General features: G+C 36.5%; 1 protein-coding gene across 1 annotated transcript in view; it reads right to left on the bottom strand.

Annotated features, from left to right (window-relative positions):
* The window catches only part of TBX3 (T-box transcription factor 3), a 10178-nt gene extending 2273 nt beyond the window's left edge, over positions 1–7905 (bottom strand). Inside the window, exons 1-6 of the mRNA XM_075853529.1 lie at positions 6774–7905; positions 5634–5901; positions 4482–4628; positions 3148–3224; positions 1371–1528; positions 68–720 (exon numbers count right to left, since the gene is read on the bottom strand). Of these exons, the coding sequence (XP_075709644.1) occupies positions 68–720; positions 1371–1528; positions 3148–3224; positions 4482–4628; positions 5634–5901; positions 6774–7165 (1695 nt within the window). The 5' untranslated portion in view covers positions 7166–7905. The remainder of the gene's footprint in view (positions 1–67; positions 721–1370; positions 1529–3147; positions 3225–4481; positions 4629–5633; positions 5902–6773) is intronic.
* Positions 7906–19630: the final 11725 nt, after the last annotated feature.

Below are 19630 nucleotides of genomic sequence, written 5' to 3'. Positions count from 1 at the left end.
GCGCTGGACCTTTCATACATAACATAATGGTGGAATCACATAAATGAAGTGAGGCATGACTCGTTACCTGAGAGGCGAGGACGTGCTGCTGGAGGTGGAAAGGTAAGGATGATGCCCCCGGTAGTCCTTGAGATGAGGAGACCATCCCTGTAGAGTCCATGCTGTTAACGCCTGATGCAGCTCCTGAAACTGAGGCCAGTAATGGACTCATACCAGTTGCCATGCTGGAAAATGCCCCTCCCATAGCAAACTGACTGGGGTGAAGAAGCAATGGATGTGAAGCCCCCAAGGGGTTAAAGAACTGCTGCCCAGTTAAACCAGGGGGGAATCCAAAGTTTTGCAGATGGCCTTGGGTGAGATGGTGGGAGCTGCTATCTGTATGCACAGTTAGTGGTGGGTAATGCTCCTTCGAGGGTTTCGGATCGTCCAGTTTATGTGAGTCCCTAGTTGAGGTCTTGAGGTCCTCCACACTCAGTACTCTGCTACTGGAAGAAATCTGCCCCGGACTGTGTCTAGAATCTGGAGAACTCTTCCCAGTCCTCAAACTCTGCTCCCTGCCTTTGCTGCCCAAGTCCGATGATAACAAAGAGACCTTGGAGGGGCTCCTTATCTCTTTAGGGTGTTCACGAGTGGTTGTGGAAATTTTGGTCGAATCTCCGGTATCTTGTGCGGACTCATCCTTAATATCATCGTCACTGTCTCCTTCACTGTCGCAATGGCCTAAAACCAAGTAGATCCCAGCTTTAGAATGGTTTTATTCTTCAATATCATTGCAGCACAATAAACTTATACTTATATATCAAGAGCGAGAGGCCAGCATGCATATAATCTAAAACATCCTACACATAAACACATAATATGGTATCTAAATGGACAATTGTTAAATAGTAAATACACAAATGCTAAATGAATAGGACAGATTAATCATATTTATGTGACCTAATATCATTGTAATATGAAGGAGGAACCAACTCTAAGGACTTTGGGACATGTTTTTGTAAATAAGTAAATACTTTATGCAGTTATAATAAACTGTGCAGTTATAATGTTTTATTTTTGTTATTTTACTTTTCCAAGAATTTAGAATAAAATTTGTGCGATCGGGTGCACTTATAAAAATGACTCAATGACTCATAAACGATATCCCCACATTATATCACTCAATGGAATTAAGGACTTTCAGCAGTGAAAGGGTTAGTAAGCCAGAAGTCTTCAGCTCGACCTTGTTCAGGCGTCTTCCTGTAGCCTAGAGAGTCTCATTGAAGACACTAGAAGTTGGATTAGTAAAGGGCAAATTGTGGCACCGTGCATGCGCCCTCATGAGGGCAGGGGCTATGAGTGATGGGGTTAATGGGAGATTAGGACGGTACCTTTAAGATTTGAAGTGCCCACTGTGGATGCGCTTGGAGAGGAGGTCTGCGCGAAACATTTAAAAGCAGTCTGCTCACTGGAGGACTCATCTGAGCTGCCATTATCTTTCTTCTGCTGATCATCAAAGGCTCGCATAGACTGGAGGCCCAGTTGTTTCCTTGAGAAAGGCAAATCACACATTTAATGTGTATAATTCCCTGCCTGCAATCTAAACAGCCGGCAGACACAAGTATTTGACCTTTGCCTTATAGTCCTAACTACTGCAGACCTGGCTCAGCCCCAGTGATCTGGAGAACAGGGGTTAACCAGGGGAAAATGAACGTAGCAAACCCCACTAACATTCAGCACCTCAATGGCAGTTTGGTGGCAGCAATAATAATAATAATACGATTTCTAATGACAGGATAAACTATTCACTATGGCCACTCTATAAGCAATAAGTATTACATATCACACATAAATCGAAGGATATTTCAAGATTTTGAAGCCCTTATTTTATCAAATCCTTTTAGATAGATAGATAGATCTGTATATAGATATAGATATATATCAATATATATATATATATATACACACGTGTGTATATATATATATATATATATATATATATATATATATACACATATATATACGTATATAAATATATATACATATATATATACACACACACACACACACACACACACACACACACACACAACAACAACAGCAAACACATATATATACTTGAGAAAAGGGAGAGACAAAGTCATCTAGCGTTGGGGCTACAAATCCAACAGCTAAGATGGCTTGTATTAGCCGCAGAGTGCGATGACTGAGATATGTGGCAGAGAAGTGTCAATCCGAGGTGTCAAAAATTCTTAGCGATAGGCAGAAATGTTGAAAAATCAGATTTCACTGGAAAACCCCCAGCAATATTCGGTTTCACTTTACAGATGGTAATGGTGCCAGGCCGGGACTAGTTATACCCTATAAAACTGCATTAGTTTCCAAGCACTTACATGTTATTATATAAAAATATGACATGTAAATACCTACAATAAGGAAACTGAAAATTAATACACTCCCCACATATAATATAAGGACGCTAGGCCCATGGTTCGGAGGTGAAATAACATTTGCTTTCATATTAATAAGGCAGCCAAGATACGCAGTGTTCCCTCATCCGTGTTTGTTTAAACTGCCTTTCCTTTTATGAACACATTCTCAAAACTGAAATCGGTTTTTTTCTTGGTCATTTATTATAATCGAACATTTCCTGTACTTTAATGAGGATTGAATAAAATGAACAGCTTCGTGGGCACAGCAGATCCAGAATATTACACCCTGATGCCAGCGCTAATGTTTCCAGAAACCCCTGTATGTACCAACAATTGCAGCAGATGGACTTCAGTCTCTGACCTTAATAAAAATAACAACGAAATAACGAGAACAACCACGCCTTTATATATATATATATATATATATATATATATACACACACACACACAGATATATACATATATATGTATCTATCTATCTATATATATATATATACACAGACACAAATAACATAAGAATGTATCTAGTATAAATGTAAGTGCAATCTATCTCTCACTGTAACACTATATACATATATATATATGTGGTTCAACATTTAAAACTCCTATGTACATCTCTTCTGTGGAGCTCTATGGGTTAACAATGGTCTAACCTGGCTCCTGGACTAATGGAGTGGTTTAATAAATATCTACCTCCCCTAACGAAATAAATAATTACAATCTACCATAGACTCACCTTTTCTCCCTCCTTCCATTGCCCGTGTCACGGAAGCCTTTGGCAAAAGGATTGTTATCGATTTTTAATTGTGTGATCTGAGGATAATGAGGGAATAACATGTGTTGGAATAGGCGATTATAGATAATATGAATAATATGAACACAATTATAATATTTCCTTTACAAATCTTACATTATTTTTTTTGTATTATTATCATCAATATTGTCGTTATTATTATTATTATTATTAATAATAATAATATATGTCTGAATACAATAGAGTCTCTATAGTGTTGAGCAGTGATTAGGGGCATGCTGCTGCATTATTGGGGCGCTCTGTGGGGTGCTCAGCTTCTACTTCATTAGGTCTTCTACTTTCATAGGGAAAATGTTTTTTAGATTATAAGTAGACGCGCGTTGGGATTGTGCTGCGAGCATTTGTTTTCAGTTATCTTCCCCCTCTCCCCCTCTCCCACCTTATAGTAGAACCAGCCAAAGTCACTATTGGGCTTTTCTTTAACCCCTGTATTTTATGGGTGTCCCATAGAGATATGAGGCCAAAGACAATAATGCAATGTGCATGTGTGTGCTGTCTCTGCAGGATTGTAATGATTTTAACGTCCTTACAAGAACAGACTGCAATTTAATTTTATATTGTACACATCCTATTGCTGAGATTGGAATAAATATTATTAAACTAGTAATACCCTCATAGGAAAGTCATAGTCACAAACGAGCCCGGTGCATATACATGCTCACAGCACAAAAATCACATATTCTCTAGGCACTATTAATGTTTATTAAATTATAGCAAGTTATAGAAATCAGCCAGACAAGATAAAGGGGTCAAGTGGTCACAATATTTGGGAATTTATTAATCCATTCTATAGAAGATGATAGATGATAGATAGATAGATAGATAGATAGATAGATAGATAGATAGATAGATAGATAGATAGATAGATTATTAGAGAACAAGACCTATCATATAATGCGATGGTAATCGTTTCCATTAATAGCAAGTTCTGGTAACACATATACATCATATAGCTTTACCATTGTTAAACATCTCAGTCTCCATATTGTTAAATATTTACAAGAAACACATACATTAGCACTTTGAACTTTTTCAGACTTACTTTGTACAGACAAAAGTGGAAAGTCCACTCTTTAAAGAGTTCATACACTCATGTTCAGCATACACTGATGATGCCCCCTCTATAATAGATAAGATAGGAAGGCTGGAGGTGTTGTGGGGGAGGGGTGGTTTCTTGACTTGGACTATCAATGCATAATAAAATCTTTGTGGAAAAAAGCCAAACCACGTTGGATAAATCCCTATAAGCTTCTTACCTTATCATTCTGGTATGCAGTCACTGCAATGAATTCGTTCTCAGGGAACACATAGGTTCTGAATGTGCTGTAGGGAAGTTTCATAATGTCATTCGCTCGCACTATGTGGAACCTGGGCTGATATTTGTGCATGGAGTTCAAAATAGTCTGGAAAGTACAAACATAAAGTAATGTCAGAAATGAAGAGGTGCCAAACTTCACAGCTACAATCTAGGTTTTAATAAAACAGCAATTCCATACGTAAAATCATATAGGCACCTTCACGTTACTACAGGAATATGAAACAATTTTATATCATAATCTCACATTATAACCAGAATACTGTACAAAGATTTGAGTTCTTGCAAATAACGAAGTTAAAATTACTGAATAAATATATTGTAAACAAAAATAAATAGTATCTCCCTTTATCATTTACTACAACAAATGTGTGTATATTTTTTGGAATACATAAAAGGAACATAAAAAATAGTCTGATTATTTAGATAATATAAAACAAAAAAAAGTATCAACTATGATTCACCTTGTGCAATGCAAAATATAAATATTTATGGAATTAATATACGCAGACATCTCATACACACAATTCTCGCTGTTTTATGAGAAAAGTGTTTAGAAAACCTTTACTTCTTATGGAAAGTAAGTAATTTATCACCCTCCCTTCTCTAATCATGCTGCTTATTCTATCTCATTAATAAGCCCCTTTCATCAAGTGCAGCAATAAAGCTATCAATCCCCGAGCAGAGGGCAGAAATTCATTTACTAGTAATTCACCCATTGATTAGATGTTAGAAAGCCCACAGTTTATTATCTAGCTGATGGCCGGCTACACTCACAGCCCCGACTGCAACAAAGAAAAAAAAAAGCTTTAGAAAAATTAAAGAGGCTATTCTCAGCAAATGTTATTATATTTCTACTTAAGCTCAGTTTATTCACGTTGAATCTAGGCATTCAGCATTAAAATAGAATTACATTCTACCCAGCTACAGGTAAATTCGTATCTAAAATTAAAGTATATATCTAATTATTTTGGAGATATCAATGATAAATTATACATATTATATTATATATAATTATATTAAAAAGTAATACAAATAAATAATAATAATAATAATAATAATAATAATAATAATAATAATAATAACCACTTACAAAGCCATGTTTGTCCGAGATGTTGTTAGTGAGCTTGAGTTTATGGAAAGTGACCACTTTAGACATCCATTGTTCTCCTGTGGCCGGGCTGTCCGGGTGAATGTACATTCTCTTGGGCATTTCAGGGTCAGCTTTGCCAGCCACCATCCAGCGGGAGTTATGGAACTTGTATCTGCAGTCATCTGCGGCCACTATATCCATAAGGAGGATGTACTTTGCTTTTTTATCAAGGCCTGTGCATCTGACTTTAAATGGGGGGAACATTCTCCTGGAGAAATAAAAAGGAGGAATAGGACAATGTAGATATATCCATTATGGCTACATACTAGAAAATAATTTAATTTCCATATATACATCGTGTCGGTTCTGTCTATAACGAGCAGGGAGCTATAAGCAAGAGATCAAAGCTATTCAGTTTAATGTTTAACCTTGTCAGCTCGAGTTAGTGCTACTTCGTTTGCACTGAAGGAGTTAATGTCTCTTGTGGGCTGAGGATTATCCCATTCGTTATTTTATACATAAAATTATCGATTTTATACAGATATTTATACACAACAACGCTCTTTGCAACCCACAGATCATCGCGAGGTGTACAAGTTCAGACTTTACTAGAAGGCCACAAAGTTACTACTATCTATTGCAGCAGCTAACCAGGAAACACATGACATCATAAAAAAATCATCATTCTTCACTAACCTTTGATGCAAAACTTTGACCACAACAATCATAAATAGGCAGCAGAGAGGGTTGGGGAGTCTCTCCTTCTTACTTTACAATCCTAACATATGATTGCAGCAAGTTGCGGCTTCCAAGGGTTTTAAACCATGTGCACATACAGCATGCATACACCATACATACACATGTTACATACATTGTATATTCGGCAGTGAGATGTCTGTCCTGTAATGAAGTGTATGTGAAAGCATAAAATAAAGAGCCCATAGAGTTGCGCGGTATTCAGTGCTCTCTGGTTTTGGCATGACAACACTAGATCTTTGATTAGATAGTCCAAGAATTTCCATTCAAACTATTATGGTCTTTTCTGCAAGAAGCTCCTCACTGTCTGCACTTGATGTGTCTGTGTGTATATTTAGTGTTTTGGCCAATTAATAGATAATAAACACAAAAGCTATGACTCACCTCCCAGATTTGGTGATGACCATCTCAGTCCCCCTCTTGTGGAACTGATCCCAGAGATCCTTGGCTTCCAGATGAACTTTTGGATCATCTTCAACTTCTTCTTCTGGTTCAAGCGTTTTAAGAGGCCTTAAATGAGAAGCTACCTGGTGACCCAGAGAAGAAAAGGGGATGCCAGTCTCTACAGCACCCACTAATTGATCCATGATGGGCTTGGCTAGGGCACCAGGAAGGGATAGAGCAGCCCCATTGGGTGGCAGTGCCAGAGTTGGAAAAAAGGGAGGCTGGTGTCCAAGAACAGCGCTCATTGCAAAGTCAGATGCCCGGTGTGTTAGGAATGGGTGGTAAGCCATGGCTGACCCTGAAATTACTGGATCTCTCATGGATAAATTCATCCAATGCGACCCTTTGGATATCACAGCTTAGGACTTAGTCCACGATGAGGGACCTTCACAGGTACATTATAATAGAAAGAAAAAGTGCACAACGTCCAGAACTGGAATAAATGCAACTGCTGTCAGATGGACAATGAACAGTTCAGATGAGAATATTTATAATAATGGACGAGGCTCCAAATTCTGGCACAGAACAAGAAGTTACTTAGAATCCCAGGTCCTTGCAGGCAAGAAGAACACTCCTTAATATGAGTCCACCTTTGTGCTCTGAGGAGGCAGGAGAATTCGTCAGTTGAAAGCTCCTTGTTCTTCTCTGCAGACAGCTTCCGTGCAGACTCCTCTTCCTCGTCGCAGCTGTGCAGTCCGGTAAGGAAGAAGCACCCCTATATCAGCATATTTTCTGATTGTTCCCCTTATTGAATGGTCATTGAGTGTTCCAGCATGCAGCCGGTGACCCTACCATATAGTGCAGCTCTTCTTGGCTTGGGAGATAGGGTTGAAGGAATAGTGATGTACACAGAGACAGAGTATAATAGAGAAAGATGGGGACACAGAGGAGAGGAAATAGAAAGAAGGACACCCTCAGCTCCAAGTATTCTCTGCGTGAAAGTAGTCTCTCCTTACACCAGATCCAAGGGATGTGTTGTGGCAATGCAAGCAGTCCAGACCTAGTTGATTGGCCCTTTGACGCTTTTGGACCAATTGTGTGGCTGCATAGGCGTGGTTTTGACAGGTCTGCTGTATGGGGACAGGGCTGAGTTATAAAAAGAAGGTGTCGGAAGCTGTAACGTTGCAGCAAAGCATCACTACTACATAATGCCGTGTGAATATGTCAACATGATCAGATGGGAGGGGATAGAGCAGGAAGGTGTAGGGGTTGGAAGAACACAACAGGCTATTCAATCACTGGCAGGGAAAGTCAGTAACCTCTAGGTGGCTTTGTAGGAAAGACAGAGAGAGAATAAACACATACAACACAGGGGGAGGGGAGCAGCCTGGAACTAGATGTGTCCACAGAGGGCAGCCTTCTATCTGACACCCCAGCTGTAGTTCTGCGCTCCCTTCCAGAGCCTGCTGGCCACTTCCAATCTTGACTTATCAGCAGCCTCTCAGTGGGGCTCCCATTTCATCGCCTTGTTCCTGCACAATGGCAGGAAGGATAAGTGCGAGGAGTTCAGAGATTTGGGGCAGGACTCAGGGAAACTGAGACCCACACACACAAACACCAGCATCCATGTGTAATGTGCGGCCAGTCCCTGCGGGAAACTGTACTGGATCCTGCTCATGACTGCAGACACAAGCCAGCACCAGTGTACCGTGTGAATGACTCATGTCACACCAATTACTATAAAGCCATACATACATATCTATATGTATAGATATTAATATGCACATATAGAGAGAGAGAGAGAGAGAGAGAGAGAGAGAGAGAGATAGATAGATGTGTGTATGTATATATATCTATATACATATATATCTATATATATATATATCTATATATATCTATATATATCTATATATATCTATATATATCTATATATATCTATATATATATATATATACCATTCTAGTATATGCTCCAAAAGTCATCAGTGTTTATATCTGTATAAATCAATATAAATATGCTTCTGCATGCCTGTGTATACACACACAATTATTCAATATGAGAATGAATCATCATCTGTATAGAAAGGGTCTGATGTGTATAATCTATATCTATCTATCTATCTATCTATCTATCTATCTATCTATCTATCTATCTATCTATCTATCTATCTATCTATCTATCTATCTATCTATCTATCTATCTATCTATCTATCTAATCATCTCAATATTATTTGTTCCACATTTCAACATTCCTGAAAGTAATTACTTTTCTTGCTGTTATTGTTGTTATTTATTTTACTACTACTAGTATTATTATTATTATTATCATTATTAAAAGATTTTCCTTTCCTTGCCCAATTTGTTAGAATTCTATGGTAGTTAGTAACGTGCTTATTATATTATAGTAATATTCCATAATATGCCGGAACTGTGCGATGTCACTGTTAATGCCCCCCCCCCTCCTCTCCTTTTCATCCTTCCCACCCCCCAGGACTGGAGAAAGTGTATTTTGTAGGGCTAATGCTTGTAATCTGGCAGACATCAGTGTGTCTTCTGTGCACTAATTCCGTGTGATATCTCACCCTGGGATCACTTGGACAGATTGCCGGCCCTGTAGCCTTTCTTCACCCCGGCTCTATCTGCCCAGTAATCAAGACATCATTTGTAAGACAAACCGTGAAATGTCCAGTCACTGGGTCTGCTGCTTGTTCACTACACAATAAGGAGGAGGGGTGGGGGTGAGGGGTGACCCTGCTGGGAATTTAGGTACTAATACAATTGTATTATGTAGAACACATTTATGTGTCATTAGCTGCCACACCATGGGAGATTGTTTAGTATGACTTTATTGTACATGTACAGTACATAATACTTCCATCCGGTAATGAACGTGTTAAATCTTCATTTAGTGGAGTACTAAGTAGACGGAGCCCTCCAGAGAAAGAAGGGGTTAATGGCGGGGGTAGATGGCAGAGCAGATTGTTGTAGTGAAGGAAGAAGGAGCAGCATTGTGAGATAGGAGCGGAACATCTGAAGTGATTAGCTCTCCCAACATTGCATTTTTCACTCACATACTTAAGAGCATTCGGCGCCAGCCTGGTCAAGTCTGTTTAGTGGCCAGAGTCTCGGATCCCTCTCATTCACCAGAATATATTGTATGGGAGGGGGCTAAGTCTGCTACAAGAGGGATCAAGGCCAGCCCGCATCCTCTAGTATACTAGTACAGCCAGCTAGCCTGGGATGCTGCTATATATATATCTGTATACATCTCACACTAATCTAAAATATAGTCACACTAGTATGAAATATAGATAGTCAAACCAGTAAAGTATATGTATAGTCACACTAGTATGGAATATAGATAGTCAAACCAGTAAAGTATATGTATAGTCACACTAGTATGGAATATAGATAGTCAAACCAGTAAAGTATATGTATAGTCACTAGTATGGAATATAGATAGTCAAACCAGTAAAGTATATGTATAGTCACTAGTATGGAATATAGATAGTCAAACCAGTAAAGTATATGTATAGTCACTAGTATGGAATATAGATAGTCAAACCAGTAAAGTATATGTATAGTCACTAGTATGGAATATAGATAGTCAAACCAGTAAAGTATATGTATAGTCACTAGTATGGAATATAGATAGTCAAACCAGTAAAGTATATGTATAGTCACTAGTATGGAATATAGATAGTCAAACCAGTAAAGTATATGTATAGTCACCCTAGTATGGAATATAGATAGTCAAACCAGTAAAGTATATGTATAGTCACACTAGTATGGAATATAGATAGTCAAACCAGTAAAGTATATGTATAGTCACTAGTATGGAATATAGATAGTCAAACCAGTAAAGTATATGTATAGTCACTAGTATGGAATATAGATAGTCAAACCAGTAAAGTATATGTATAGTCACTAGTATGGAATATAGATAGTCAAACCAGTAAAGTATATGTATAGTCACTAGTATGGAATATAGATAGTCAAACCAGTAAAGTATATGTATAGTCACTAGTATGGAATATAGATAGTCAAACCAGTAAAGTATATGTATAGTCACTAGTATGGAATATAGATAGTCAAACCAGTAAAGTATATGTATAGTCACTAGTATGGAATATAGATAGTCAAACCAGTAAAGTATATGTATAGTCACTAGTATGGAATATAGATAGTCAAACCAGTAAAGTATATGTCTAGTCACACTAGTATGGAATATAGATAGTCAAACCAGTAAAGTATATGTATAGTCACACTAGTATGGAATATAGATAGTCAAACCAATAAAGTATATGTATAGTCACCCTAGTATGGAATATAGATAGTCTACCAGTAAAGTATATGTATAGTCACTCTAGTATGGAATATAGATAGTCAAAGCAGTAAAGTATATGTCTAGTCACACTAGTATGGAATATCGTATAAAATATATAGTAACATATATAGTAACAATAGTATAGAATATATAGTTACACCAGTATAGAATGTAGAGTCACACTTGTATAGAATATAGATAGTCACTAGTATAGAATATATAATCACACTAGTATAGAATATAGATAGTCACTAGTATAGAATATATAATCACACTAGTATAGAATATAGATAGTCACTAGTATAGAATATATAATCACACTAGTATAGAATATAGATAGTCACTAGTATAGAATATATAATCACACTAGTATAGAATATATATAGTCACTAGTATAGAATATATAATCACACTAGTATAGAATATAGATAGTCACTAGTATAGAATATATAGTCACACTAGTATAGAATATAGATAGTCACTAGTATAGAATATATAATCACACTAGTATAGAATATAGATAGTCACTAGTATAGAATATATAATCACACTAGTATGGAATATAGTCACTAGTATAGAATATATAGTCACACTAGTATAGAATATAGATAGTCACTAGTATAGAATATATAATCACACTAGTATATAATATAGATAGTCACTAGTATAGAATATATAATCACACTAGTATAGAATATAGATAGTCACTAGTATAGAATATATAATCACACTAGTATACAATATAGATAGTCACTAGTATAGAATATATAATCACACTAGTATAGAATATATATAGTCACTAGTATAGAATATATAATCACACTAGTATAGAATATAGATAGTCACTAGTATAGAATATATAGTCACACTAGTATAGAATATAGATAGTCACTAGTATAGAATATATAATCACACTAGTATAGAATATAGATAGTCACTAGTATAGAATATATAATCACACTAGTATAGAATATAGATAGTCACTAGTATAGAATATATAATCACACTAGTATAGAATATAGATAGTCACTAGTATAGAATATATAGTCACACTAGTATAGAATATAGATAGTCACTAGTATAGAATATATAATCACACTAGTATAGAATATAGATAGTCACTAGTATAGAATATATAATCACACTAGTATAGAATATATATAGTCACTAGTATAGAATATATAATCACACTAGTATAGAATATAGATAGTCACTAGTATAGAATATATAGTCACACTAGTATAGAATATAGATAGTCACTAGTATAGAATATATAATCACACTAGTATAGAATATAGATAGTCACTAGTATAGAATATATAATCACACTAGTATAGAATATAGATAGTCACTAGTATAGAATATATAATCACACTAGTATAGAATATAGATAGTCACTAGTATAGAATATATAGTCACACTAGTATAGAATATAGATAGTCACTAGTATAGAATATATAGTCACACTAGTATAGAATATAGATAGTCACTAGTATAGAATATATAGTCACACTAGTATAGAATATAGATAGTCACTAGTATAGAATATATAATCACACTAGTATAGAATATAGATAGTCACTAGTATAGAATATATAATCACACTAGTATAGAATATAGATAGTCACTAGTATAGAATATATAATCACACTAGTATAGAATATAGATAGTCACTAGTATAGAATATATAGTCACACTAGTATAGAATATAGATAGTCACTAGTATAGAATATATAATCACACTAGTATAGAATATAGATAGTCACTAGTATAGAATATATAGTCACACTAGTATAGAATATAGATAGTCACTAGTATAGAATATATAATCACACTTGTATAGAATATAGATAGTCACTAGTATAGAATATATAATCACACTAGTATAGAATATAGATAGTCACTAGTATAGAATATATAATCACACTAGTATAGAATATAGATAGTCACTAGTATAGAATATATAATCACACTAGTATAGAATATAGATAGTCACTAGTATAGAATATATAATCACACTAGTATAGAATATAGATAGTCACTAGTATAGAATATATAATCACACTAGTATAGAATATAGATAGTCACTAGTATAGAATATATAATCACACTAGTATAGAATATAGATAGTCACTAGTATAGAATATATAATCACACTAGTATAGAATATAGATAGTCACTAGTATAGAATATATAATCACACTAGTATAGAATATAGATAGTCACTAGTATAGAATATATAATTACACTAGTATAGAATATAGATAGTCACTAGTATAGAATATATAATCACACTAGTATAGAATATAGATAGTCACTAGTATAAAATATATAATCACACTAGTATGGAATATAGATAGTCACTAGTATAGAATATATAATCACACTAGTATAGAATATAGATAGTCACTAGTATAGAATATATAATCACACTAGTATAGAATATAGATAGTCACTAGTATAGAATATATAGTCACACTAGTATAGAATATAGATAGTCACTAGTATAGAATATATAATCACACTAGTATAGAATATATATAGTCACTAGTATAGAATATATAATCACACTAGTATAGAATATAGATAGTCACTAGTATAGAATATATAGTCACACTAGTATAGAATATAGATAGTCACTAGTATAGAATATATAATCACACTAGTATAGAATATAGATAGTCACTAGTATAGAATATATAATCACACTAGTATAGAATATAGATAGTCACTAGTATAGAATATATAATCACACTAGTATAGAATATAGATAGTCACTAGTATAGAATATATAATCACACTAGTATAGAATATATAGTTACACTAGTATAAAATACAGATAGTCATATTTTAAATTGTGTTTGTCGTGTTCAAAACATAAGTCTCATAATCCCACACATATGTAGGGAATTCCGTGTGTGTCGTCCATCTTTCCATATGTATATCTAGCTGCCGGTGTGTAGCGTCCATCTTTCTATATGTATATCTAGCTGCCGGGGTGTAGCGTCCATCTTTCTATATGTATATCTAGCTGCCGGGGTGTAGCGTCCATCTTTCTATATGTATATCTAGCTGCCGGGGTGTAGCGTCCATCTTTCTATATGTATATCTAGCTGCCGGGGTGTAGCGTCCATCTTTCCATTATATGTATAACTAGCTGCCGGTGTGTACGTGTTTCTGTCGGGAGGGAGTGCAGTATAGAATCCTCATAATACATAGTATATGGACGTTCCTCCACCTTCCCCCAGAGACCTAGTTCGAGTCTTGTGGTTACAATTGATTTGAGGTCTGTAGCCTTTAGCTGCGTGTGTCACTTAATTGGCTCCAATTTTCACCTCTACTCGCCACAAAGAACAACATTGTTGGAGGACAGCTGAGAGGGGACACTGCGAAAAATGTCACATTTACTGCAGCCTGGATGTGTGTGCACAGCGTGAAGAGACACACAACCTGATTGTGTTTGTGTAGAGGTGGGAAGGGGGAGGCCTGGCTGGTACTGACACATTGACATTGGTTTCTCTATGTCTAATAATTTCCTTCATAACTCTAGTCATATTATGGCGGGAAAGTCCAAATATCTCTATATAAAGACAATGTGTGTAGGTAGATAGCAAGCATCGAAGTTATCTCACACTATCCATTAGCTGAATGTGTTTGTAGCCGCTTCCCCACACCATAATGAAATAAAGCTTCGGTCATATCAATTATTAATATGGTGCATGGGCCACACGAGTGCTGCATAGTAAGCGCCCTAATGCTCAGACACAGTTGTGGCCATTCTCCCTACAGGCTGGGGAGCTCATCCCTCACAGTGCTGCTGGGCTGCGGCCTCTCCTCAGTTCCCCAGACACTAGTATTGTGGAGAGAGGCTGCAATCACCCAGGATCAAAAGCAGGAAGGTGCGAAGCGGCTTTGTGTCCTGTGACCGTCTCCACTCACCCTCCCGAGTGCGATAAATCTACACTGGCGCCGACTGTGCGCTGCCTGATTAATTTGCAAGCAAACAAAGAAAGATCTGATGAGCAGCCATTCTAGTTAAATATTGGCCCGTTCTACCAGCTACTTGTTATCCCCTCCTTCCAGCCAAAGTCCAGCGGGAGCTCCCCATCCCCAGCCTCAACTCCTCCAAGATAGCCGTCATTTCTTGTGTCTGCTCTGAGGTCAGGAGTCCGGCAGCTCTCCCCAACTATCTATCTATCTATCTATCTTTATCTATCTATCTATCTATCTACTCTCTCTCTCTCTCTCTCTATCTATCTATCTATCTATCTATCTATCTATCTATCTATCTATCTATCTATCTATCTATCTATCTATCTATCTATCTATCTATCTATCTATCTATCTATCTATCTACTCTCTCTCTCTCTCTCTCTATCTACCTATCTATCTCATATCTATCTATCTATCTATCTATCTATCTATCTATCTATCTATCTATCTATCTATCTATCTATCTATCTATCATCTATCTATCTATCTATCTATCTATCTATCTATCTATCTATCTATCTATCTATCTATCTATCTATCTATCTATCTATCTATCTATCTATCTCTCATATCTATCTATCTATCTATCTATCTATCTATCTATCTATCTATCTATCTATCTATCTATCTATCTATCTATCTATCTATCTATCTATCTTTATCTATCTACTCTCTCTCTATCTATCTACTCTCTCTCTCTCTCTCTCTCTCTCTCTCTCTCTCTCTCTACCTATCTATCTCTATCCCATATCTATCTATCTATCTATCTATCTATCTATCTATCTATCTATCTATCTATCTATCTATCTATCTATCTATCTATCTATCTATCTATCTATCTATCTATCTATCTATCTATCTATCTATCTCTCATATCTATCTATCTATCTATCTATCTATCTATCTATCTATCTATCTATCTATCTATCTATCTATCTATCTATCTATCTATCTATCTATCTATCTATCTATCTATCTATCTATCTATCTATCTATCTATCTCTCATATCTATCTATCATCTATCTATCTATCTCTCATATCTATCTATCTCTCATATCTATCTATCGCTCATATCTATCTATCGCTCTATCTATCTATCGCTCTATCTATCTATCTATCTATCTATCTATCTATCTATCTATCTATCTATCTATCTATCTATCTATCTATCTATCTATCTATCTATCTATCTCTCATATCTATCTATCTCTCATATCTATCTATCTATCTATCTATCTATCTATCTATCTATCTATCTATCTATCTATCTATCTATCTATCTATCTATCTATCTATCTATCTATCTATCTATCTATCTATCTATCTATCTATCTATCTACACACACAGATTTGATGCAGTTTTTGGCTCAGTTTATTAAGCCAAAGCCAGAAGTAGATCCAAAAGGAAGGAAATGTATAAAGAAGAGACTGATGCATCTACTTTCTTTTGTGTCGACTTCTGTGTTTGGCTGAAAAAACTGCCACAAAAACTGCATCAAAACTGTGTGTGTAATCCTGGCCTTATAAAGTTGTCACGCTTGGATAGGGCTCATTTGCATTTGTCATTTTTGTGTTCCCTCCAATGTAGTACAATTACGTTGGAGGGAAACTGATGATAAAACAGATCCCATAGTTTCCTCTGGGGTCAGGTCGGGTCCGGTGACATAAGTTTTGCCCCCTGGCGTCTTCCGGACATAGAAACGTTGCATGCAGTGTTCCTCTTTCTGGCTATGGATGCCGGACAGGTGCACAAAATGAACAACTTTGCCATCAGTTGTGTCCTGCCCAGGCAAAAAAACAAGTGTTTGGTCACAAGTGACATATTTGAACCAGCCCTTACAATGGACTTTTTAAGAACATAAACAAGACGTTTCATTTCTTCATCAATATGACTTTGAAATCAAATGTTATTCCATGTCTTGATAATGTTCTAGTTGACAAGTGTTAATGGTTAAAAATAAGCTTCTGAATTTTTTACAAGTTTATTGAAATAACCTAATATATATGACGCATTGTCCTCCTGATTTATGTCAGGACCTTGACGGCGTTGAACAACGCAAATATTGTACTGCAGAAAAAAAAATATTCCACTTAATATTGCAAAACTTTTTATTGGTAAATCTCTTTCAATAACAAATTTTTATTTATAGTGCCAGGAAAAATGGGTTCATTTGCCCAAACAACCAAGCAGATTCCAGCACTTAGATGCCTTTTGGAAAAGCAAAGCAGCAACCTGATTGGTTGTGATAGTCAACTGCGCCATTGTTTCTTTGTATTATATTTGATGCATCTGATGTCACCGCTACATAAAAGGGTGTAAGTATTGGCGCTTATAGCACAAGTTACGCCATTTTCTCAGACACTCACTCAGAGTTGTAACAAATAACTATATGGCCCCATAGTAAAACCTAAAAAGGGCTCCACTCCATCAGATCCCGAAAGATTTATGATATTTATGGTCTTTACTCTATCCCCTGTGTCCCTTCCCCCTTTTCTTTCTCTCCCAGTGTTCTGCATTCATTCTCTCACTCCATCTTCCATTATTCACAGTTATCATGAACTAGACCTCATATCTGAGTAAAGATGACCCCCTTAAACTGGCCATACACATTAGATGTATATTATCTTAACCCGCCGATTCCATCTAATGTGTATGGTGGCGTCCTGACTGTCCCCCAAAGGCAGATGTCGGGGGAAGAAATGTTGAATTTCAACATGCCCGGTCCTTTTTTTTTATTAGTAGATGACCTGCTGTCATAGGAGTCTGTCAGTGGTTTTCTCCTTTCTCCCCATTAAGGCTTCGTTCACATCTGCGTCGGGGCTCCGTTCATGGATTCTGTCAGACCTTTCTGTCGGGGGGAACCCATGAACGGAATCCAAACTGAAACAAACGGAATCATAGGTTTCCGTTTACATCACCATTGATTTCAATGGTGACTGATCCGATGTAAATGGTTTCCGTTTGTCACCGTTGTGTAAGGGATCCGTCATTTTGACAGACTCTATACCGTAGTCGACTGCGCTATTCATTCCGTCAAAACAACGGAACCCTTACACAACGGTGACAAACGGAAACTATTTGCATCGGATCCATCACCATTGAAATCAATGGTGATCCAAACTGAACCCTACGGTTTCCACTTGTTTCAGTTTGGTTTCCGTTCATGGGTTCCCCTGCCGAAAAGGTCAGACGTAACCTATGAACGGAGCCCCCGATGCAGATGTGCACGAAGCCTAAATCACACATGCACGCTGGGCCGAGCTGAGCAATCGTTTGGCTGACAGCTATCTAAAGTGTATGGCCAGCTTTAGGAGTTGGGCCCCATGCTCCCCTTGCCACAATGATAGTTATGTTCATGCACCCAATGACAACAAGGACACATCTCTATCTTCTTGAAAGTCACATTGGTACAAAGTGTCATGTAATCTGTTGCATTTACCAAAGTGTTGCAGCATATCTGAAAGAACCCCCCCCCCAAAAAAAAAAAAAGCAAACCATCACAGCCAGACAACAGGATAGACTTGTTATAGTTGCTTTACACGCAAGACAATTGTTGTGAAACATTTTTAGGGATATGGCACAAACGCTGATACGTTCCGCCGACTCTACAGAAGCCCCCAGATGACTTTCAGTGCGTATCAGGATTGCTAGTAATTACTTTAGGAACTTTATGCTATAAACTAGTTTGCATGATAACATCTTGTCTGCAGTCATGACTGCTTTATTTCACAGTATCTCAGCAACTGCAAAAAGTTACCAACACAAACTTTCTATTTTTTTGGAGGGACAGGATCTCATGTCTCAGGATCTCATGTGTAGACTTGTGTGTGGAAACCTTTGAGCGTCTTTTGTCCTTTCTATTTCACATTAGCAGTCACTTCTTGAACTAGAATATTTTGTGGTCCATTTACACATAAGAACTATAGCTACGATACACAAATATCAGATTAAATGCATCTTTAGTGTTAATCATTTTTTCTTTTTTGTGAATATGGTAGTTTGCAACCTGCTGGATATGACTCCAGTATCACAAGGAGAGACAGGAATCATCATGTTGAAGGGACATCCTCAGAATTAATTTTATTGTTCTTTTGTTTTAATAATTTGTAGCATTAATATCTTTATTAAGAACCCAGAATTGTTAGTTGTTAAAAATACTCAAACCATATCCCATGAGCTTTATATGTATTGTATATGGTTGAAAAAATTAAAAATACTGCAATATTTCCTTTATGATCATTGTAACATGCAGGGTCATATAACAATAATGTATGACACGTTTTCTTTAATATCTCTAACGTTCCGTACTAGATTATAAGTCTGAGTTCGTACAAGGATGTGAGTCCCCAGCTAGCGTAGTTGGATCTTGGGTAATGCCTCAGAAGCGGTGAGACGGAGTAGAACAGTATAGCAGGAACAGGCTTGAGCGATACTGAGGAATTGGAGATGCGATCCAGCGCAGGGTGAGATTGATCGCAAGCAGGGAAAAAGCATGACGGGACCATTATTGAGTTGGGGCTGGCTAACCTGGGGTG

The sequence above is a fragment of the Rhinoderma darwinii genome, chromosome 1 (assembly GCF_050947455.1).
Source record: "Rhinoderma darwinii isolate aRhiDar2 chromosome 1, aRhiDar2.hap1, whole genome shotgun sequence".
NCBI classification, from domain to species: domain Eukaryota; kingdom Metazoa; phylum Chordata; class Amphibia; order Anura; family Rhinodermatidae; genus Rhinoderma; species Rhinoderma darwinii.
The sequence above is the reverse complement of the archived record's forward strand: the minus strand, read 5'-3'. Positions and strand labels throughout refer to the sequence as shown.